Raw genomic sequence first — 24,217 nt, 5'->3', positions numbered from 1 at the left:
AAAAGAAATATTGCTTCAACTCTAAGAGCAAGTATCTAATAACTCATGTCTTTGGAAGGAAATACTAACATGAAGAGAGTTGTTCTACAATTTGTTCTGTGTCAGAAAAGAAAGAAAAATTGTTTAAAACTGAAGTGAAGCATCCAGCTGTTACCTTTTTTGGTTGATTTTTTTTTGTTGTTTATTTGTCTGTTTGTTAGTTTTGCTGCCTATTAGATTTCAAATAAGACTGCCAAATTGTAAGTCATAGTCATAAAGGCACAGTCATTGTAGCCTGCTGTATTTCTTCAACTCTGATTTTAGTTTGTCTGAACTTGTTGTCCACATTCCCAAAACATTGCCTGGCCCAACAGAAATATAACATATCAGTTGCACTTGTGTTTTAAATGAGTGTATATGTTCACTTAGATGAAAGGAAAGTTTGATATTAAACAAATGTCAGCTTGTGTAAGTGAAAGGGTTTGTTTTGTTTTATTGAGATTTTTTGTCTGAAATCTTTGATCAAATATTTATCATAAAAAATGTGCAGGTATTATTTGCTGCTCTTCACAGTAGAATGGAATAATCAAGCACTCATGTACCCTGTGAATCATTTCTGGGGACTTTTTCTCTAGAAAAATTTGTTAAAGTTTTGTGTTGTCCCCCCTGTAGGAGAATAGCTGTTCAGACTATCCAAAGGAAGAGAAATTCCTAATCTTTAACTAATAGTGCTCTCAAGCAACAAAGCGGAGAAGCTCAGTAATAATTGGAAACCAATCCATGGCTCTTCAAGTGTATTTGTTTCCATTATGACTTGTGTTTCTGAATTCAGATCCTGAATACACTCAGCTGCAATATTTGTGTGAATGTAGAATACATCAAGGGCCATTTTTTGGTTTGGTTTGGCTTTTCCACTTTCCATGCAGAATAAAGCTCAGTATTTAATGTGAGATTTTTATTTGCTAGATAAACTGATAGGTCAGTTTATCAAAGATAAAGAAGACAGCGTCAGACCTTACCAGCATTATAAAGAGAAATTATTTCTGCAGACAATAACTATTTAATATACTTTTTTTTTTTTTTTTTTTTTGTACTCTGACACAAACTTAATCTCTACATTCCATTACTAATTGAAAGAAATATTGTGTTTTCTAAAGAAAGCATGCCTTTTGGAATACTGTTTGTACTCTTCCAAAATGAAGGGATGTTTCAGGTAAGAAAACAGAAAAATATGGGTGTCTCTATTGCAGGACATTTATTCAAAGCTTTCTAGAATGTTCGGTGTAATAAAGAAAGCATAAAAATATGGGTTTCTCTATGGGAGAAAATATTACATTAAATGAAAAGGGGATAAATATTCAATTGTGTATATATATTTTCTTTTTAATTATTTGTTTTCTATGTTACAGCTTTAACATATAAAATTATTCAACTTTAAAATTCAGCATAAAAAATCTGCATTTACATTGATCATTTATTGCTTTCAGCACAGTTTTTTACTAAAATACTTTTCTTGATATTACTATACAAATTGTAGTTAAGTAAATAATGGATTTGTCTTTTAGCATTCCATATTATCCTTTGTACCTTATTCATCAATTTCATTATTATTAGTAATATTTCCACAATTAATGAGGTTTGAAAAAAAAAAAAAAGTAAAAAAAAGTATCTTGCTTAGTGTAGCAGTGAGTTAATAACTTGTCTTAAAAAGTCTTGTAACATATGACAGTATTCGCTTCTGTCACAGTTTAGATGAGGTTACCAACTGGCAAACGGGGTAGACACATATATGCATAAGGTGTTTTGCTCAGGTTGATGGGATTACCATCTAGTCTGATGTCTTCAAGAGCCCTACGTATATAAGTAAAATCTTTCATTTTGCAGAAAGTATCTTCATGCATCTCTTGAATGTTGTTGTTCTAAAAAAGAAAACCCAAATATCTATCAGAATAGTTTCTTGAAAATATACTTTCAGTCTTTGAATAAAAAAGTTATAGATGTATTTTCAGTGCCCAGAGAGAGATTTGAATCCAGAATTGTGGCTACAAGTCCTCAACTGAGAAATCTCACAAGAGATGGTGTGCACTTGGCCAGTGCAAAGCTTCAAAACTCATAACTCAAACCACGTAGCAGAGAGAGTTTTTGCATGGTAGAATAGAGCATTTTCATTTCAAGAATCGTAATGAACCACCTTATTGATGCAACTTGAAACCAGCACAGGAGAGTCCAAAAATCACAGAACCATAATTACCATCTTGTCATCTTGAAGTGCCTCTGCTTGTAAAGGCACAAATCTGGAGTTTAATCTGTGACAAATTACTTTCCCCCAGGCCCTCTCACATTAGTTTAACCCACATACATGGAAAAATAAATCTTTTAGGTTTTATTCCTTTGATGTGAATTCCTCTTATATACCATATCTTCACTGAACATTTTCTCTTTAAGTGAACTGTTTTCGACAACAAATTGGTAGAATACAAGATTTTCTGGAAACTGGGACTAAAAAAGTCACCTCTTAAAATGTGGACAAGATGAAAATTCTTCCTTTCTATATTACTTTTCTAGTCAGAAACTGGTGTGAAAAGAATGCAGCTCACTACCTTTGGACTGTAGCACATAGCTCAGAATATTTAATTTACTGGCATGTGCAGGTGAAAACAATAGTCAGCTAACAGACAGAATATTTCTTCAGATCTACTTATTGAAAGATAGAAGTCAAATTACTTATGGTAAGACAGGACATTTGTTCAAAGCTTTCTAGAATGTATGGTGTAATAAAGAAATATATCAGATAATCAAAACTGGTCATTGGTACAAGAGGAAATAATGAGAAAGAAGCAGAGATGAAAGTGTTAAAAGGAAAAAGTCAGAAACAAAGGTACAGATAATATCAAATACAAAAATTAAAAATACAGAAGGATAGTGAATGGGATATTCCAACATAGTCAAAAGAAATAGTTTGGAAAATGAAGGATTGAAAAAATGATATCATCTGTGAATGACCTTCATTAAGAGAATGAAATATACCATGTATACATACAACCAGTATGGAAAGTAACTTCCTTTAGGAATAAAAAGCATTCAATTCTTGCAAAAAAAAAAAGATTTCTAAGAGCAGTCTGAGAGACTTCTGTCTCTTTTGCTAGTATAGACCAATTTTTCTCTTGACTGCTGTAAACCTAACTTTGATTAAGTTATTAATTCTATGTTTCCAAAAGTTTGTTTAGTTCAAGTACATAGACTTTTGGGTAAACAGAATAAAAACCAAACAAATTAGAAAAATAAAATAAAATTAAAATTGCACTCTCCAGTTTTACTTACTAACATGATGCATGGAAACACTACATTTGACTTTTGTAGCCTACCTGAAGATGAAGTGCTTGGAGACTTTCAGGAAGTGGCAATGGAATATGTTCCAAACTATTGTCAGTGATGTAAAGATGTTGCAGTTCATGCAGATCCTGGAAGTTGAAGAATAAAGGCAGAGGAAAATGTTAGACACTTCTGAAAATCATTAGCATGTACATTTTAAGTCTATCACCACAATTAGCACCATTAGATATGAACTCATTTTGTTTCAGCCTGATATGGATGAAAAGAGAGAAGTCAAGGACTTCTGCACAGGCTGAGAGCTATTACTGTTAAAAATAATCTGTTTGGATAAAAATAAAGGAAAAATGTCTTTGAAATGTCTTTAATTAAAGACTTCATTTCAGTGATGTTGTTCTAGAATCAAAATACCACTTCTCCGAGTCATTATGCAGAAAGGCTTCCTATTCTGTTTTCTTGCTTTTATGAGAAGCTTATTCAATTTTGCAGAAGCTTATTGGTGTTGATGCAAATTATAACTGCATAAGAAATGCTTAAGTTAAAAATAAGATTCTCATTCCACTTGATTTTTTTTTTTCCACAGCTTAGTGGCAGAAGCAGCTTTATCTGGTAACTATATTAGTAAGATATAAATTTATCTTGGTAACCAATAAAGCTCAGTAGAATGCTCTCATTTTCCCCATTTTGCACACAAGTTACAGTACCTAACTCCTTCTTTGAGTTCAGTATTGTAGTTTAATTCCTTTTGACAGAGTTCTTTAAGATATCAGGATAAAGGTGCTTGGTAAATGTGAAAGATAAATGCTCAGAACCCCTCATGCAGAGTGAGAAGAAAATGTGCTAGGCCAGAGTCTCAATTCCAGGGGCTAATTTTTGCTCATCATTCCCATTCCCAATACCTTTCTTATGTTGGGCTAGGAGAAAATATTTGATTCAGTAGCTGCTCTTGGTTGCTACATTAAGAAGCTATCCTCCAAAGGAGGCATTGAGATGTCTAGTCACAACTAGCTTCTTAGAGATAAATGAATATTCCATGAGTAGGTTTCTGGCATATGAAGCTAGTCTGTATTATTTTTGGTATTTCCAGCATAGACTAACAACTTCAGATTTCACATGCAAGTAGGGGCACTACATCAGCCCACCAAAATTCTTGGCAAAGGATGGTCGTTCCAAGGTTCCAATTCCCCTGCTTTTCAAGGTGCCAAGAAAGTATGTACATTTAATAAATACTCTAACAAGTTACCATGTAGATACAAGATAGAGTAAGTTTGGAGCAGTGGCATCCATAGCTTTGCCCTTCCCTCTTGCCTGCTTGTAAGAGGAGATAAAAGCATTCCAGAGTCTGTCCTCCCTGAGTATTAGTAATGTGGGTTCATAGATACAAACAAAGCATGCCATCACATGGATCTTTGTAAAAAAAAGAAATAAGGTTTTCATGTCCAGTTGATAAGGCTCATTCACCTTGTTCCATCTTTATTGGTTGCCTGACAACCAGCAGGGTCATGGTGCCTATAATCTTAACAGATTTACCACTGTAAAAGGAACACTTGGGCTGCTTTTTGGACTACATCCTATTTTAGTTTGGAGAGAGGAAGAAAAGATTTTCCCATCAAACCCAGACTTACTTTAAATGCCTCATTACGTATTCCATTTCGGCCAAGCCTGTTGTTACTAACATCAATGAATGTCAGGGTAGCTGGTAACTCAGGAAGTTGCCTTATCCTGTTGTCACGGAGCACAAGTTCCTCAAGTTGGGGAAGTCTCCAGAAGGCATCTTCATGGATCTCTGATATAAAGTTTGCAGTCAAATCAATCCTCTTTAAATTGTCTGGTAGAGAAATAAGATGCAACAAGAATGTCAAAATGTATTTCTTGAAAGTTGCAAAAAAGAAAAGACAAACAGGTTATTTAAATTACAGGTAAAGAGTCTTGAATCAGACTAATTCCTGACTGACTATGTGGTAGCTTTTCTTCTATATAATGCAATGATCCACATTCAAATGGTTCTCTAAAGGAAGGGGATCAGCATCTCCCTCTCAACTTGTTTAAAATTGTCTGTGTCATTTTTTGTACATTTTTCAGTGAAAGATTTTGAAATCAATAATTTTAAAATTTATGTCTGTTCTGGAAACTTGTAAATGGTTATCCTTTGGAAAAAAATAACATTTAAAGGGAAATTAACATATTCTCTACCATCTAGTTCTGCATGCTTTCTAATTTCAACATTTTCCTACCGGAATGTAAAGTAAGAAATTGTACACATTAACTGTTTTCTGAAATACACTCAAACTTTAAATTTTTCCAATGGAAAAAATACTAAAAAGTGAAGTTTACTTTTGGTAAAACAGAAAAAAAAAACATATATATATATATATATATATACCAATGAATTAATATACATTAGTTTTAAGGCCTTTAATCTGTGGCTTAATTGTGATTTCCATCCAGAAAATTTTTCATCATTTTAAATTATTTTTTAAATCTATTTTGTTCTTATTCCAGCTGTATATTTTGACTTAAATAACTTTTCTCTCTTAGTGTTTATTTCCCATGTTTTATTTATATATGGTAATTGTGTCCCTTTGCATTATATAAACACATTATATAAGTTGGGTCAAAAACACAATATAGACAAAATAGTTTGATATTCAGACTGGTGAGTGTATAGCAGGTCCTATTAAGTCAGGATATTCTTAATATTTTCTGAAAAAAAAAAAAAAAAAAAGGTATTTTTAAGATAATTCAAATAGGAAACATGAAAATAAAATATCCCTTAATCACTAATTTTGGACAGTTTAGGCCACAAAGGATTTTCTATTAGCAAGTTTCTTCATTTACTGAAGAATTTTCTAGGTAGTGATTGAGGGAACCTATGAATATATATTTACTTAAAGATAAAATCCCTTTCACACAGATAATATTTGAATGTACATCTATCTGGGGGAGTACCTATATCTATCTTATTTAGAAAAAATGTACTTTCTAAAATAGTGCAAATATTCCATAAGGGTTGTTTTTTCTGCCCGTCTAAAATTAACAACTAATAGCAAAAACATTAATGAACTTTATTATTTCTAGTAATTCAAAATTTTGACAGAGAATCTGTATTTGAAATATTGATCTCTAGGCAAAGCAAAATGTTAATTTATGTGTGTAGCCTTACTAGTATCAAACGTAATGTAAAATGAATCATGTTTTAGATCAGTATGAGCACAAAATAACAGAAATTAAAGCTAATTGGAGCATTATTGTTATCCATACTTAAGTTAGCAAAGTCATTTTTGTTGATCTTCTTGATTCGATTGTAGCGTGAGTAGAAATACATGGTTTTCTTCGGCAATGGTGGAACAGCATCAAGCTCATGATCATCACAATAGACTGTTGTCCCTAAACATGTACACAAAAGGCATGTGGGAAGGCCTATGAAAGAATTTAGAAGAAAAAAGTTTGTTACAAGAAAATGTATAAAAATTATATGTAAATTAATGCAATGAAATGTTTGCCTAAGCACTTAAAGGATTTTATTGATGAAAAGGAATTTATATTCCTATTCTGTCCTGATCACCACAACATATAATTGCAACGAAGTCTTTAAATTCTGTCTTAAAAGTAATCACTTTATTATTATTATTTATTGCCTATTAGAAGGTCCTTTAGGTCTTTTAGCTTTCTTCTTCTGATGCTGTGTTTCTCAGACTATAATAATAGAATATTAGGTCACAGCAGCCAGCCAAAGTTCAATTTCCCCCAATACAGCAAGAGTTTACTTCCATGTAGATGGAGAAATAAGAGGTATTGACTGAAACCTAAAATGATCTGCTAGGTTTGGTTCTGTAAATAGTACTTATAAGTAATTTGTATGGAAATTAATATTTTCCTACAGAACTATGGAGAACTTCAATTTCTTTTGCATGCTTTTTATTTATGTTTTCTGACTCAGAAATTTAACATCAGGAAGAAATATCTTTCTATCAGTCTGAGTTAAGGTAGCTTGAAGACTGTGTTAACAAAACATTTTGTTACCACCAGAAGTTCATGAAAATGAAAAAAGCAGGTCATTTCATCTTAATCATAGATCTGTATGAAGGGAGTGAAGTCAGAAGTTTCTCCTGATAATACTGTTCAAATTTAGTGAGAATTGTAACATTGGATTGTCTGAAAGCCATTATGAGTAGAAAAAGGTGCTAGTTGAAATGACTGTTGCATTTTTAATACATTTTTCTTTGATTATGGTATAAATCAGTGTATCTGTTTCTCATCTTTTACTGCTATAGAAATACCCCTCTGTTTAAAGTTTTTCCCCTTCTTGTAGCAGATGGATGTTTGTTCTGATTAGTTATAAAATAGTAGCATAATTAATGAGTATGAAAATGTTTTTCTTCTAGACGAGTTTTTTTCTCCAGCTCAGTTGTGGCTACATAGAAGATTTGCCTTAATAATCTGTGCTATTTACCAACAATAAGCAGTAACTAGCTGAAGGACAGGCTACATATGTGGTGTCTTTTCAGGCAACATTAAAGAATTTATGACCAGAATACTCTTTTGTTTGAGAATATTTACTTGGGCATCCAGGGAAAACATTTGTGGAAAGATGAGACTTTTTGTACTTTCCCTAACTTCCTCCACAGGACAATTTAAATTAGCTACAGGAATAAACCTCACACAGTGAGAAAATAAATTCTCACACCTTGAACCATTCCAACAACAATGAATATAAAGTTTAGTATAGATGAATTTTATTTATTTATTTATCTATTTTTCAAAACATAACAGAATACAGGAAGATAATTCCTTCTTGTGTCCCCTTTTTTTATCCTGAAAGGGTGATACTTGTCACTGGATGATGTAAGCTGAAAAAGGATGGGGATATGGGGAGGATTCAAAATTATGTCAAAAAGAAAAATTAAATTGTCTTGATGTTCCTGAGCACTGTAGTCTTCTATCCAGTATGAAGCCAAGAACAGCAGCAACATCTGGTAGGAAAATAGGTTGCTAAAAAAAGTAAAGACACAAAATAATCTGATGTGATATGTTACAGCCTCTAGCCTCCCATGCATAGCTTCAGTTGATGCACTAGTTGGTTTGCATTCAGTGCTCAAAAAAGTTGACTCATAATATGCAATATTTACTTGAAATGTTTTGTAACATCCTACAGTTTTGAAATTTGAAGGAAATTGTGTGGGTTTTTCAGTACCCTCCTGGGAAATTCTCGTTTCCATTTTTATTTGTTTTGACATCAGTATAATTTTGTTTGTTTGTCTGGTCAGTGCTCACTAGTAATACGTATAAAAAACAGACCAGGAATGATTCATATTTCCTCACTAAACACACAATTATTTTGGAAGCATGAACTCCTTTTTTTTTTTTTAAAAAAAAAAAATATATCTTCTATAGTATACAGTTATGCTTTAAGGATAGTAAAAGTGTATAGAATCATAGGATCATAGAATATCCCCAGTTAGAAGGGAACCATAAGGATCATCAAGTCCAACTCTTGGCACTGCGCAGGTCTACCCAAAAGTTTAGACCACGTGACTGAGTGCACAGTCCAATCTCTTCATAAATTCAGACAGGCTTGGTGCAGTGACTACTTCCCTGGGGAGCCTGTTCCAGTGTGCGACCACCCTCTTGGTGCAGAACCTCTTCCTAATGTCCAGCCTAAACTTCCCCTGCATTAACGCCGTTCCTGCAAGTCCTATCACTGGTGATTACAGAGAATAGGTCACCTGCCTCTCCCACTCCCCCTCGCGAGGAAGTTGTAGACTGATATAGGATTTATGTGTTATCTGTATTGTTTTTGTGTTGATCACCATGCAACACAGACTTATCACAGGAGTGAATAACTCTACTACTCATCAACTATGAGTTTAGAGTAGCTGCTAACAAATCCTAATTCTTAGCATCACAGTGCATGTGTGGGAGAGGGACAGATTGTTTTACAATTTAAATTCCTCAGTGAGATGTGGAAAGCTCTTCTTTGTCTAGATCTAATCAGAAGATCAGAAAATTAGCTTCACTGGAAATTTCTAAACTGTTCTCTTAAGTTTCTAGTTTTCATGGTCAAAAATTATTTAACTTTGTAATTATGTTTTGTATGAAAACATATGCCACTAAATTGTGAGTAGCTATTGACTCCCTGGAGAGTAGAGAGGCCTTGCAGGGAGATGTTGAGAAATTAGAGAGCTGGGCAATCACCAACAATATGAATTTTAACAAGAGCAAGTGCCAGATTCTGCACCTGGGACAGAGCAACCCTGGCTGTATGTACAGAATGGGGGACGAGAGGCTGGAGAGCAGCCCTGTGGAAATGGATCTGTGGGTTTTTGTTGAGAGCAAGTTGAATATGAGTCAACAGTGTGTCCTGGCAGCCAAAAGGGACAACCATATCCTGGGTTATATCAATCGCGACATTGCTAGCCAGTCGAGGGGAGCGATTATCCTACTCTGATTTGTGCTGATGTGGCCTCACCTTAAGTACTGTGTGCAGTTTTGGGTGCCACAATGTAAGAAATGTATAAAACTATTGTAAAGTATGAAATGTATAAAACTATTAGGGAGTGTCCAAAGGAGGGCTTCAAAAATGATGAAGGGTCTAGAGGGCAAGACATATGAGGAGTGGCTGAAGTCACTTGGTTTGTTAGCCTAGAGAGGAGGACACTGAGGGTAAGCCTCATGGTGGCCTGCAGCTTCCTCACGAGGGGAGCAGAGGGGCAGGTGCTGAGTTCTGAGGACAGCAGCAGGGCCCAAGGGAATGGCATGGAGCTGGAACAGGGGAAGGTCAGTCTGGGTGTCAGGAAAAGGGTAGTTGGGCACTGGCCCAGTACCGAGCCTGCCGGAGTTCAAAAAGTGTTTGGACAATGCTCTCAGATGTGGTCTGATTTTTGTGTGGTTCTGCATGGAGCCAAGAGTTGGACTCAATGATCCTTGTGGGTCCCTTCCAACAGAAGATATTCTATGATTCCTTGATTTATCAAAAATGTGTAACAAGTCATTATAAAATGAACATAGTTGGTAATTATGTTGAAATCTAAGTCAGTAAATAAGTACTGGTAACATTTGCCAATTCACTTTTTTTTTTTTTTAATGAAAAATGTATTTGAAAAAAATCTTAATTGATGCACAGCCATTTTCATAGTGAAATAGCGTGGTAACATTTTGACTAGGCACATATCTGACTTCAAGATAGGCCATGATATACTTCTCTTTAGTAACGGAGGTATAGAAATGATTTATCTCCCTTTCAATAACAGAGCTAGACATCCATAAGCAGGTAAAGTGGGAACACTCAAAAGACAAGCTGTGCATGCAATGTTTGTTTCTCTTTCTGACTAACCGTCTTGAGTTTGGGGCCCAAGAACCCCAGACCCTTGTGCTGAAGACACGTCAATTAATTTTGGCATTGATGCTTCTTCCTCAGGTTCTTCTGTCAATGGTGCAGAAGAATAACTCTCCTGATTTATAGAAGGTAATGCTGTCCCAATCTCTGCCTAGGAAAAATTAAGAGAGAAATGTTACTGTTTACCTTCACTGGCAGCTGTCTTCCAGTTGCTGATAAACTGCCACTAGAGGTCACATAAGTTCTGAAGTTTAGTACTCAAGCTGCATTTTATCTGTCAGCTACAGTGAATTCTGGTGTTGTGTAAACAGTACATGAATCTCTAACACGCTTATGATTTTTGTCATGATTTTTATCTCAATTGTTAAATGTTTTGTTGTATATACGCATGAATACAAACTGCACATATTTCATTAATAAGAACATATACTAACATTTTTTTCTCACTTTTATTTAAACAAATCATTTTTAATTAAAGCTGGATACGTTCTGTGATGACAAATGAAAATTTGCTGCGCAGCACAAATAAATAAATAAATAAATAAAGCCAGTCATTTGACCACAAAATTGTAAATTGCACCAGCATAAATCCAAATGCAATGTAGTTGTACACAATCTGCACAACAAACAAACAAACAAACAACAACAACAAAAACACTAACATACTTTTAAAATGTTATCTAAGAATTGACAAAATGCACACACTAGTTGCTAGTACTTTGCCAGTATATTGTCCTTACATTTCTCAATCTGAATAATTGAAGTCTGTGGTTATCTTCATTCATCTGTCAATGCATTAGGTAGGAGGAAGAATTAAGAATATATATAACAATGTTGGATAAAATCTTGATTTGGAAAAATTCTATAAAATTTGGCAGATCCCTTCATGGGACAAGAAACCTTATTTGTTTCTTCTTTAAATCATTCATTCTATTATTGTAATTAGTTAAGTTTATTGTGTTAATTCTAATTCTGAAACCACATTCTGTTGATTTTGCTTTATGATGACTTTGGAATAAAAATGTAGCAATTTTCTTGTGTTATATCAACTCTAATAAAAAGAGCATTGCAGACTTGGCAGGCTTGTTGCAGAGGGGCCTACATTTGCATAGAAGCAGAACAGTTTCCTGATAGGACCCAGCCACTGAAAATGCAACACAGTTGTGCAACCTTTGCACATTATTGTACCGCTATATCTTGATTTCTCCAGGCTTTCCACTGAGAATTTTAAAATCTAGGACAATTAATTAATGTCCTTATAGTGCTTTGCACATCTGAGGTGTTGTTTAAAAGTTAATTAATGCATCCACATAAAATTAAATTTTATAAAAGATTTCTCTTCACTGCAGCTTTCTAGCACAATAGTGCCATAAAACTATTGAAACCTAAGTTTTTCACCTGAGCAAACCTCTCAGTTTTCTAGACCAGCCCCTGCTTACTGCTGGCTTTGCTGTCCAGTGGGGAACTCGTTAAGTCGCTCACACATCGCTCATAAATTCTAGTTGTAAAGATAGATAAAAGATGTAGATTGCTTCCAAACTGGGCAGCTCCTTAGGATTTTTTAAATTAGGCTTTCTATGTAGACTGTACAAGTTAAAGGAACTAACACACATGAGATACTAGGTCCAGGTCACAAGCATGAACAAAGGTTTTGCTATATTATACCTATATCAGTTAGATTTTGACTGAACAAACTTTAGCGTCTCTGTAAATTCTTTAGTTATATTCCGATAAGCCATATTTGCAGATAAGTATGCCCTAATATAGATATTAGGATCATAATTTTGTAAAATGCATGGTCATCAAGTGAGCAAGATGAACTTCAGCTGAACCATGACTGAGTAACCTGTCAGTGTAAATAAGAGTAAGGTTGTACCTTGTTGCTTTGCGCAGACAAAATGTTCCCATCTGTATCACTGTCAGTAAGACAGCTTAACCAGGAATGGACTTAGGGACAAATCAAAAGAAGACTTTGGGAACAAAGGAAATGGGGCAGATGGTCTCTGAATGGAGAAAGCCTAGAGGGAGAGATACATTCCAGACTTTTATTGACCCAGGCTCATACTGCACTAAAGTGCTTGCATATGCTGTCTACTTCTTCACCGGTTCTAGGGAAATTGGTTAAGACTCTCTGCCCTGAATACAATCCATACATTTTGAGACCTACTAAACAGCTTTGTATACATCTTTTGTGGGAGTTCTACTGGAAACACCATTCTGGACAACAAGCTTTTCAAAAAAGAATTTGCAAATAACCTATAGATGTAAGAAAAAGTTCCTTTCACTTGTCATGGGAATTGGGTCATCTACACTGACTGATACTTTTGTAAATATGTGAGGGTTTACTTTATGGAACATACTAGCTTAGAATTTGTAATTTACTTTATGCTTTCTCTGACTTTTTCTGTTCAGGTATTCTTAGTAGGATAGTCACTGTAGCTGTTGGATAGGCAGAGATATTAACTTCTAGTAATTATATTTCTCTCTCGCCCTTTCCTTATAGGACATTATCACATTTTGGGGATGCACAGATGAAAGTCTCACCATACTTCTAGATAAACTATTCTGAGCAGTTAACATTAATATCTATTCAGTCTCCTGCATCTATTGAGACTGTCATAAAAATACCAGCTATTACAGGGAATTTAATGATGTCGCCATTTTTACACTGGTAATAGAACAAGAGTTTGCTAGTATATATGTGTTTACAAGTCCCAGCACATTAGCAGTATTTGCTTGGTGTATATAGGTTGAACTTGAATAAGTAATCTAGAGCTAAAGTCTGTTTCCCATTATTGGTCATCTGATTCATGCAGTTTTCTATCTTTTACATATTCGATAAATCACGCAAGATTGTAACAAGACAAAGATGTTTCGTCAACTATATATTATACAGAATGGTCCTTTGTCTTCCAGATGTTTGTTTGTTTTTGGCAACATGCATTTTATGAAAAAAATAGAAAGAGAAATATAGAGCATTTAATGGAATTATTCTCCATATTTTTGTTTTGTTTTGTATTTCCCTTGCTACTCTAAATAATATATCCTTTGAAGAATCACAAAGCAAGAAGAATTTTCTAGAGAAATAAAGGATGTTTCTCTTTGTCAGTATGTGAAAGCCTTCAAATCATAATTATCCTTCTAAGATAGATATAATGCATGCCACAAGAAAACTGAAAACAATCACATCACCTACTTTTAGCCATCTAACTATGTGGTATATTTTTATCCTACCCTTCCTTTGGAATCAATCAAGAGATTTAGTGGGTTTAGTGAATACCAGTACAGAATATTAGGTACAAAGTACGCTGTAAGCAGAGTTATATCTTTACTAAGATATCACGGAATACTTTTTTCTCCTATATTTATAGAATGTGACTACATTTGCAAATGAAACTGCTTCAAGTGGATGGCCAATTTATAGGCACTTTCAGATCAGGAAGTTATAAAAAAGCAAAATAATAATAATAATAAAAAGGATCTGAACATACCAATTAGTAATAAAATTGGTAGAAGTTAACTCATGTAACCAGTCATCCATGAGCTAGATATCTTGTCTAAGCTGGCTTTTTTTCACAGTCTGCAGAGAAAAAAAACTTTGAAGAGCAGCTACAGCCACCAACCACAGATACTTATTTTGGGACAGGTTCTGTAGGTATCTGTCTCTCACCTTTGTCTAAGAAGGAGGAGGTGAGAAAAAATTTAAAGCTTTAAACATTAGAAAAGGCTCAGAAGGCTGAATTATATGGTGGGGGGGGGAGAGGGGGGGTAGTAGTCTGTGTAGTAGTAGTCAGAAGGGGTGGAACAGAGTGGAAATGTAGATGAATAACATATATGAGGACTGAGGATCCATATAATCCATACAATGTACCAAAATAAAAAAAAAAAGATTATAGAGATTAATGAGGCAGACAGCACGGCTGTAAGCCATCAGTTACCACATTCTACTTCTGAAGTTTTGTCTATCGTTTTATGCCTATGAAATATTTTGATAGTTTTTAAGATCAAAGTTGATGTATTGCATGTAATAAGCTTAAATACACGGGAGAATTTGAAGTTTGTCCTGTTACAGTGCTTTATTTTTAACTGCAGAAAATATGCTTAAGAGCACAAACTGAAGTTTGTAGCTTAAAAAGAGACATTATAAACTTGAAGGAAATGTTGTACCACACATTGGTCCACCAAAAGAAACTAGTTCCCCCACAGCTGTTCTGAAACTACCAAGAGCTTACAAGAAGATGCCTTAATTATGGAAGAGGTTATTGGCTTGTTTTTCTTTCTAAAAGTAGCTCGTAATTGCTTCTTTTTGAATTTTGCATTTAGGGTCTTCTTTTCTCCTGTTGTTCTTTCTTAAAGATAAATCTGTTAGATTTTGCATAGTAATGTGATAACTATTCAGACTGCAAATTCTGCAGCTCAGATAAATTGTTTTGTTTTGTTTTGTTTTGTTTTTCTTTGTTTGTTTGTTTGTTTGTTTTTTTCAGAATTGCCAAAATAACAGTTAGGTTGGGAAAATTATTGTAACAAAACTGTGTGAGATCCAGGGAAGGGGAAGGTGACATTTGTTTACAAAATTTCTAAGTTAACAGATTTTACTTGCTCACATTCATTCTCTCAGATTTTAATTACTTGCACAATTACTCTGAGTGGTCTGGCCAGGATTACTTTGTTCTACACAGAAGACAAGGGACACAAGCTATTGATTCCTCATCATGCCTATGTTCTTCTAGACCAGCACTGAAAACTAATCTTTGTGACTCCTTTAAGAGTCACCCGCTGTTATGGGGCAGTCTTTTACCTTTACATCTTGGATGTGAGACCACCAATGAATCTTATGTCAGGTTGCTGCGGACTGCCTGTTTTCCTCATTTGGAATGTGTTTTCATGATGGCTAACATGGAAAGGAATAGTATGTTATATTCTAAAACTTTATTTCCTGCCTGCTGCTGTTATGATGCAGGGTCTTCACTGGGAGTTCATCTGTACTGCAGTGTTACCAGAGTGCAGGACCTTCAGTTTTGCTGCAAACAACACATTCCTCAGTTTTGCTGCTGGTAACAGGGTTCGGGAACTGGTATAGTCTGGTACATCTTGCAGTATCAGTGTAGGGCATTCTTTTAAATCCTTAAACCTTTTTTTTTTTTTAAAAAAAAAAAAAAAAAATGTTGTCTGGTGGGGTTTACACCCACATACACACATGCATTTCTGTTCATACTTTGACAGACAAGTCAATAACTAAGTTATAGAGTTCCACACTTGTAACCTAGTTATATAGAAATTAATACCTATGGCTTCTGCCTTGGAAAATGTAGGTAGTCTCTGAGGTTCTTTTAATTAATCTTAGAAAGAAAAGTAGCCTTATTATCATTTTAACCACAGACTATCATAAAACTTCCTGTATCAATAGCAAGTGTAGCTATGCTATGTCTGATTTTAGGTGAGTAAAATATTCATGCTGCACAGTGTTAATACGGGGATTTTTCTTACCAGTTCTGTTGTCTGACAAGGCAGAAATTTATAAATTTATAATCTAGATTTCCATTAGTATGAATTGTCAAACTTTCTTTCCAACACTATTTGAAATTAGATTTTATTTTTACCTTTCTGGTTTGAAAGCTATGAAATTTCCAAGATAGCCTATAGCAGACATTATTCTTTGGAACAGTGCTGAAATTTTGCAAGACAAATAAAAATACAGGTAAACATTATACCAGTTTTAGAAATCAGAACAGGGCTCATTAAAAGGCACAAAAGATCTGAAAACTAGTTCCAACTGCTTAATGAAGACTTCCATAGGAGTTCTTGCTGACCCAAACCACATGCTAACAAAGTTGGAGGTCACTCAAACAGTCAAAGTTTCTACTAGCAATATATATTTCCTGCTTCGGCTTGAACTTGTGGTCTGAGCTCTATGTCCAGCATCAATTGCTGCCACTGTTTTACCCACAGCTACTATTTCCCTTTTTATTAATAAAAAATAATTTGGGACCAGAAGTTGAAAAGCGGCAACTGGAAGATGGTTCAAGCTGTAGAGAAAGCCAGAGCTAAAATCACTCATCAGAAATAACATTCAAAGTAAATTGTCAGTCACCAGATTTCTGTGACATCACAATGGGGATTGTGCTTTTTTGAAATATATATGAATATTGCAGTACCATTTCTGTACTATTTTTTTTTTCTTTAAAAAAAAACAAAACAAAAGGTCCAAGTCATTACTACAGCTATGCTGATACTGGTGGACAGTACACTGAGATTTTATGCTTCTAACGAGCTATTAGGTTTCACTGAGACATCTAAGGACAAAAATTCAGTGAAGCTTTATTTGGCTATCTCAACTAGCTGAAACATATTGTGCAGCTAAGGATTCAGGCAGAAATTTCATTAGAGCCTTCAAGTTGTTCATGTTCAGAAGAATTTACAGAGCTACCTGTCACACTCCAAGCCTATTAGTGATTAGGAATGAGGCATTCATTACACCTAAATAGTTGAGAGAACCCATCTGCTAAGTATGCACACCTGTTTTACTCCTTTTACATTCAGATGTGAACAAAGGTGCTGGATCTCCAGTCAACCAAGAAACAAGAAATCTAATATATGTTGTTACCTGCAGGTGCTGTCACCCCAAAAGCCTCTGTTCCAGGAGACTTCCTAGCCACCATATGAGGACCCAAGGAGAGTTTGGATGAGATGTTGAAAAAAAGCCAGAGGCCATCCAAAGAGAAAATTCACAACAGAAGGAGAACAAGCCAAAGGAAACATGATTATGTAGCCTAGTATGAAAGGAACTGAGATCCAAGACCTTTTCAAAAGATTTTTTATTTTGTGTCCCATGCATTAGACAATCACTAAAATGAACCAAGATAGAAATGACTCGGCAGACTCAGCAAAACCACAGCACTCTCCTCTCTGAAGTGTACACCAAACCATGTTCTGGACTTTAAGCACAATGAGTTTTTAACTTTTCTTTGAAGTCTGAATCCTGTTTTGACCGACTCTACAATGGTTCTTATCTTATTATTATTATTTTTTTTTTTAAATGGGAGAGTGCACATGTTAAAATCTCACCAGTATTCAGAAAAAAATGTACAGCCATGTATATAATTTAGACATATGTGGTAATTTTATAAAATATCTGTATCCTTATGTCATAAGCCATATCAGTAGGGATGTTGCACATTAATTCTTTCTGGCAGAAGCAATGAGGCTGGATGTCTGGGGGAAAATGTTTAAGTTGTCCCCTTGCAAACCCCTTGCACTACAAAATGTGTTCCGTGTACATGTATTGTATATAAGGAGAAGACTGAAAGTAATTAAATAGACATGCTGATGTAGAGAACCTCTGATTTCCATTATTAAGCATAACTTTTCCAAACCCTAAAGGTGATCTAAAATTTATGAGAAAAAGAGACATGGGCAGGTTTCATGTGGAAAAAAAAATAAAAAATAAAAATCATTATCTCAATAAAATATACTCAGATACCTGTTCACAAGCCAATGAAGTCTGTGTGTATATACATACACATAGTATTTATTTTTGGCATATATATTTCATAAGAAAAAAAACTTTTAGAGTGTCAGAAATATAAGTCATGAACCCCAAATCACTCTCACCTAACTTTATTAACTTAAATTTTCAGAGACAGGTACCTAGGGTTCATCTAAAATTAGATGACCAAGATAGATCCTGAAAAAATGATTCATCTGTGTCTTGAAGGGTGGTATTGGCTTGCAACACCGAATTTTAATGAGACAGAATGAGTGAGAGGAATCCTTCCCTATCTCTAGGTCTTTCATTTTGCTGGTTGAACACCTTGTGATGGATTACAGGACCCACTGGGTAATATTCTGGAAAGGACATAACTGACATCACTTTAGTTCAATTCTTTGAGATACATAGGGGCCTTACTCCTCTGAAATAAACAGGAGCAACTCACGGAACTCATTTGTCCTAACACTGCTATGTCTCCTAGACACTCTGAAAATCAGTTGGATGTATGAGCTTGGTAAGTTTGCAATTCTGTTATGAGTTTTAAAATGTGTTAGGAAAAGTTTGCATTTCTGTGAGTCTAAAAATCTGTTATACAGAATGATTTATGTTTGCATGTCTTCAATTTAAAATCTTAAAATTCAGTTAGCAATGACAGAAAATGTTATTTCAGTCTTTCTCCATTATTTTGGAAGGCTAAAGACATGATTCAGAGATCTCTAAAACAAAATGCAAATCAGATGCTAAAGAGTTACTACATAGCAGTTGGAGAAAATGAAGGCTCGCTATTTTTCTGGGTCTCTGTGGTATTGCTCATCATTTAAACTACGCATAATAAAAACTAAACTCTGACCTTGCATAAATACTGAATTTTTTACATAGAGTTACACACAGGAACAAGATTTTTGCATCTTTATAGTAACAGGATCATAGAGAGAAAAGTAACAGTGATCGACAAATCAAATGTATTATGTTTAAAATATGAGTGACAGCAATAATGTTGTGTCTGAAAGATCACTTTAAACACTGGCATACAAGTTTATAAAAGCTGCCTGATCTCTACAACACCGACCACTCTGAATTCTCCTCTGGGTTTTGAGAAATTATGAATGCTTAGGCTTCTTTGGGGTGGTACATGGTAAAAGGAATGTAAGCAAAGAAAGATTTTGGCTAAAGATCTGGGAAAAAAAGGCTCTCACAGGGAGGTCCATTCATCTGGAAAGTAACATTCCTTCCAACTGCTATGATGAATGACCTTCACTTGAAGAATTTTAAGAAGGCTGGCTAAAAAGCTCAGCAATGGAAGAAAATCCTCCTCTGGAAAAAATAAAAATAAAAAAAAAAATTACAAGACAAAATAAATACTTTTGTTCTATTATTCTGATTTTGTATTTCCCTAAATAAAGCAACTTGAGAGAGGACCTGATGTATCTTGCTGGGTGTAATATTGATCAACTTGAATTTCTTTTCAGCTGGAAGAGAACCACAGAAAACTTGCCTTAACTCTATCCCTCTCTAAGAAACTGAGGCCATACCATCCCTCAAGAAATTTGGGCCATACCATCCCTCGGTGTCAGAATCTCACAGAGAGAGCACAGGACAGTAACACCTAGCATTCAATATATTACTGAGAAATCCATAGGACAGGGTTCATTTTCAAGAGGAAAGAAAAGCATAGAGACTCTTAAATCACTGTCTCTAAAACAGAGAAGGCACAAGCATACATTGACTAAGGGTGACATTTTCAATGAGGAAAGCCCAGATGTATTAATATATTTGATTCTGCATGTCACTGGGAAGCAGACCAAATGTGAAATCATTCCTCTAGGCTGGAGTTCTTCATAGTCTTTTTAAGATTAGAAAATATATTTCCCCTGAACTGTGAGGTTCTGATCTTAATGCAGACTTTGAGATGATTTTTATCTTTCCAGTTGTTTCACACATATTCACTCTTAAGTGCTCTCTTTGTACTTTGATTTCAAGGCTACTACATAATGTTGATCTCACTTTGATGTAACACTCACCTTGATGAATCACTCAGAGGAACATATTTTCACAATTTATGTACTGTTATGCGAGAGATTACTAAAATACTATTTGTAAAAAACAAAACAAAACAAACAACCCTCCCGCTTAAGAAGCAGAGTGAGATTGGCATCTATTATGCTTTTTAGTAATGTAGAGAAATACAAGAATCTGGGAGGGAAAAAGAGCATTAAACTCAACAAATTGAGTAATTTCCTTGTAGAGGCTCCACTGTCTCAGAGTACAACATAATTCCAATAGTTTTTCTTCAGTAATCTCTCTTGTATTCTTGTTTTTCAATTCAAGTTCTTTCCCTGTTCCTTTCCTACTTTCCTAATAAAAATAGAAATCACTGGTATTTATAGACTGAAATAAATATGTGTTTAACATATTTGTTATTATGAGAAATAACCTCAGGAAACAGCATTTCACACCTTATTTCATGGGGATTCCTGGATGTCCTATGTCAGATGCCTCAGTCCTTCATCCAGACAAATAAATCACAGGGACAGTCTCAAATACAATTTATGGTAAAGCAATGAGATCGGTGGAAGCTTTTCCTGCTCTCTTAAAGGTTACCACACACACAAATAAACCAGAAAATAATTTGTTCACATTTGTAGGCTGGAGAAACGATGAATGGACTACAGTGTGTTATTTGTACAGAGACCTGCTGATTAACAAATGGCAATAGCAATCTCATGAGTAGATTTGTCTGATAAAGGTTTTCATCAAGGACAACAAAAGTCACCAGTAGCCACTGCATTTATGCACTTTGGAAGAACAGGAAAAAATATATATATTACCTCTAATTGGTCAGACTGCTCATTTTCAACATAGACAAATGGGTGAGGCAGCTCTCCAAGTGACACATCATAGAATTCAGAATCATAAATTATAGTGTCAGTGATAGGCGCAGCTCCAAAAGCCTCAAAGATAAAAAAAACCAGAAAAATATTTACGAAGGTTTTCATTCTGCTTTCTTTTCTGAAAGAGAAGAAAATGGACAAAATGTGGGTAAAGTGGTAATTGCAAGGAATCTATGAAAATTTATTCTTACAATTGCAGTGCTTCTATTCATGCAACAATGACTTAGATGTATTTATTCATGATAACTCAAATGTTTATTCTAGTTTGTTTCATGTAGAGTCCCTGGTTTAAGAGAATTTCTTCAGATGGATTTTGTCATGCTACCATTTAGATAACTGAGGAAGGTCCTATAGAATTTTGCTATATCAGAACAGTATAAAAATAAACTGGCCTCAGTGAGAAAGGATCTAAAAAAGTAAAAGGGTTGTATATTGATTTTTTTCCTCTTTCACCTATCTTCAACTACTTCATATGCATGACTAGAAAAGACCATTTGAGAACCTAGCCAAAGTTTAGCTAGACATTTTTTTTCTCTCTGTCACAATAAACCATCCTTTGAAATGTCCAATGTAATTTTGTCTTTCTCCTCTACCAAAATATCAGAAGACATTAGGACCTCTTTCCTTGCTGCCTGTGGATGAGCATAATCAAAGTACGTTTTCACCCAATAGCTATTCTGCCAGAATATCATTTTATGTGTTGAAAAGGTGTGGCATATTTGGAACATGACCTCTGCAAAGGTATGGGGAAAAAAAAAAAATAAATCAAAAGTCCTCTCTGTTCTTCCAAGCCCTATAATTGACAGTAGCCTTCCTTCTTAAGTAGTGAGTAATGGTAGCAGAGTACAGTCACCTGTTCTCCTTGGAGGATAGAACTACAAAAATGAATTGTCACCCATTAAGATGTTCTGTATTTTAGTAAAATAGAAAAAAGAAAAAAAAAAAAAGAAAAAAAAATCACACTAGGCTTGAATATTAGTGTTCATGGATTCCCTCTTTCATATAAATGATGTATATCATATAAGTTGCCTGACACAAGGGTCTATTCAACATTCTTTACTTACACCTTGATTTATCCACTCCTTCCACTAATTTCACCTAAAGTGCAGACAATGATAATAAGCAGTGCATGTCTCATAAACTGTAGTCCTGTTGTGATGCCATTATACACCTATATAAATATTTCATTTTAAAACTCTAGCAACTTAAAAGAGATTAAGAAATGCATGAGACATTTTTTTGGAACATGTGCTGAGCAAGAACCTGAATTTTAGCTTTGTGAAAAGAGGTCTTTATGAATCTGGTTTAGGCATGAGGATATGAAATTCCTCTGGGGATGGTCAGCAACACAAGACTTTCATTTTACCCTCGTTTGCTTTATTCAAAAAGACTTTTCAGTTGCTGCTGGGAGTAGCTAGAATCACATTGGCTTGTCTTTGAGCAGACTTAGTTGAATTGCACCTTTCAGCATTAGCTTCCAAGATTATTAAAGGTTTTCAGTTTCCTTACAATAAAATAAAATAAAATACATCCAATCTCTGAAACATACTGAAACATATCTGAAGCATATATATATATATATTTCTCTAGCTTTATGTTTTCTTATGCCTATTTTTGACAGGAATGTTTTTAGTCTTGTTTCTTTTTTTTACGTGTCATTTAACCCAAACGATCCAACGATAAATGATATTAATTCCAAAATATAACAATAATGTATTCAGTGTAATTCTTCTCTGAACAAACCCTGAATAGAAAATTATTCATTATTCAAAATTGTTTACATTTTACATTTTCTTGGAATAAAGGATTTTAAAGGGCGCAGGGCTTTATCAATATATAATTTTATAAATATAGATGAAATAAGCAAACATAATATTAATCTCTGTGAAAAAATATTGCTATGTATGTACACCTGTAGTATCTGCATTAACTTGAACAGTTTTAGGGTCTCTCCACTTCCCTTATGTGTAATATATTGGAACATGCTGTAATTATATTGGCATCTGCAGTAGCTGTAAGATCAAATATTTTGATGAAGATTGTGTTCCTTCCTCACAGGAAGGAACATATCCAGGGAAAAACAAATAATCTCCTCAGTCTGCAGCATTTGAATCTGTATTTTACATGATAAAATCAAACAAATACTATAAAATTATATCCAGACTTAAAAATCCAATTAACTATTCTAAGAAAGAAGTACCAAAACTTACCTTTTGCTCCCAATCTCTCAAATGACATGGAGTTACTCAGAATGCAGAGCCAGAGGTATTAGACCCTGACCAATGACAGTGGCATTCTGGGGTTGTGGGAGGTGGTACAGCTTCTACCCTCAACTGGGGACCTCTGCCCAGATAGTTTCTCAGGTTTTAAACACCCTTCTATTTAATTTTGCAGAATTGAATTTTAGCAAGGTCAAAGATTTATTGTATGCAAAAAACATTTATTTCACATCACAGGTTTTTACCTCTTCCACTAAAATTTCTCACTGCTCCTACCATTATCTTCACAAACCTGACTAAAAAGAATAAATATTTTTGGTTTTTTGTTTGTTTGTTTTTATTTCATCCATTTTCATTTGTTATAGATTCTTTAGTAACAGGAAGGATGAAGAACATATGTGCAATGTATGATCAACACTCAGAATAGATGGGATGTTTTAATACATTAAAAAGTTTGCAATAAAATGCTTAGACAAAGAAGAACTGTAGATATTTACAGTTGGTTTCTTTATTGCAGTCTCAGTATGCAGATGTAAACAATAAGCACAGGATAAAACTGACAGTAAAAAGGAATGTAACCAAGTGGTAAGAAAATCAATACAGAACTTTGAGACTTTGAGACAATTCCCAATTTAACTTTCATGAATATATGGTAGTTTCATAAAGGCTGACATTTAGCCTTTTGTTAGCTATCAGAAAAACACACTGTTACCTAAAATACTAAAAATAACACTCTTAATTGCATTCCAGAAATAAACTTTTGGGTGTCCTGATCATCTGAAAATATACATTTTCCAACTTACAAAATTAAGACTTGAACAAATTGAATCGAACATTAAATATATATTTTTTTTCACGACATTTTTTGAATATGACAATTTAATGTATTTCCATATGCTGTTGGTAATATGTATTTAGAGGTACTACTTTCTTTCTTTCTTTCTTTCTTTCTTTCTTTCTTTCTTTCTTTCTT

The 24,217-nt window shown here is 34.4% G+C and overlaps 1 protein-coding gene and 1 long non-coding RNA gene across 4 annotated transcripts in view; one reads left to right on the top strand and one right to left on the bottom strand.

The window, feature by feature from the left end:
• The window catches only part of LOC118173135, a 65,478-nt gene extending 62,006 nt beyond the window's left edge, over window positions 1-3,472 (top strand). For all 3 annotated transcript variants that reach the window (XR_004754034.1, XR_004754033.1, XR_004754029.1), the window contains one exon: window positions 3,340-3,472. This is a non-coding gene — a long non-coding RNA (uncharacterized LOC118173135). The remainder of the gene's footprint in view (window positions 1-3,339) is intronic.
• On the bottom strand, window positions 1,212-23,342 carry EPYC (epiphycan). The gene is made up of 7 exons (XM_035337398.1): window positions 23,236-23,342; window positions 20,963-21,143; window positions 10,643-10,796; window positions 6,571-6,729; window positions 4,935-5,137; window positions 3,345-3,440; window positions 1,212-1,898 (listed from the first exon to the last, which is right to left on the bottom strand). Exons 2-7 carry the CDS (start codon window positions 21,128-21,130, stop codon window positions 1,728-1,730), a joined length of 951 nt encoding a protein of 316 aa, XP_035193289.1. The 5' UTR covers window positions 21,131-21,143; window positions 23,236-23,342; the 3' UTR covers window positions 1,212-1,727.
• Between the last annotated feature and the right edge of the window lie 875 nt (window positions 23,343-24,217).

The sequence above is a fragment of the Oxyura jamaicensis genome, chromosome 1, assembly GCF_011077185.1.
Source record: "Oxyura jamaicensis isolate SHBP4307 breed ruddy duck chromosome 1, BPBGC_Ojam_1.0, whole genome shotgun sequence".
Lineage (NCBI taxonomy): Eukaryota > Metazoa > Chordata > Aves > Anseriformes > Anatidae > Oxyura > Oxyura jamaicensis.
Note: the sequence above shows the minus strand (reverse complement) of the source record. Positions and strands in the feature narration are given on the sequence as shown.

What these genes read in the sequence shown, in the direction of transcription:
- EPYC (XM_035337398.1), bottom strand. Translation starts at nt 21,130, where the DNA reads ATGAAAACCTTCGTAAATATTTTTCTGGTTTTTTTTATCTTTGAGGCT. An exon ending in AGCAGTCTGACCAATTAGAG is followed by an intron (nt 10,797 to 20,962) that starts GTAATATATATA and finishes AATTTTTCCTAG; the next exon opens with GCAGAGATTGGGACAGCATT. An exon ending in AAATGACTTTGCTAACTTAA is followed by an intron (nt 5,138 to 6,570) that starts GTATGGATAACA and finishes TTTCTCTACCAG; the next exon opens with ACAATTTAAAGAGGATTGAT.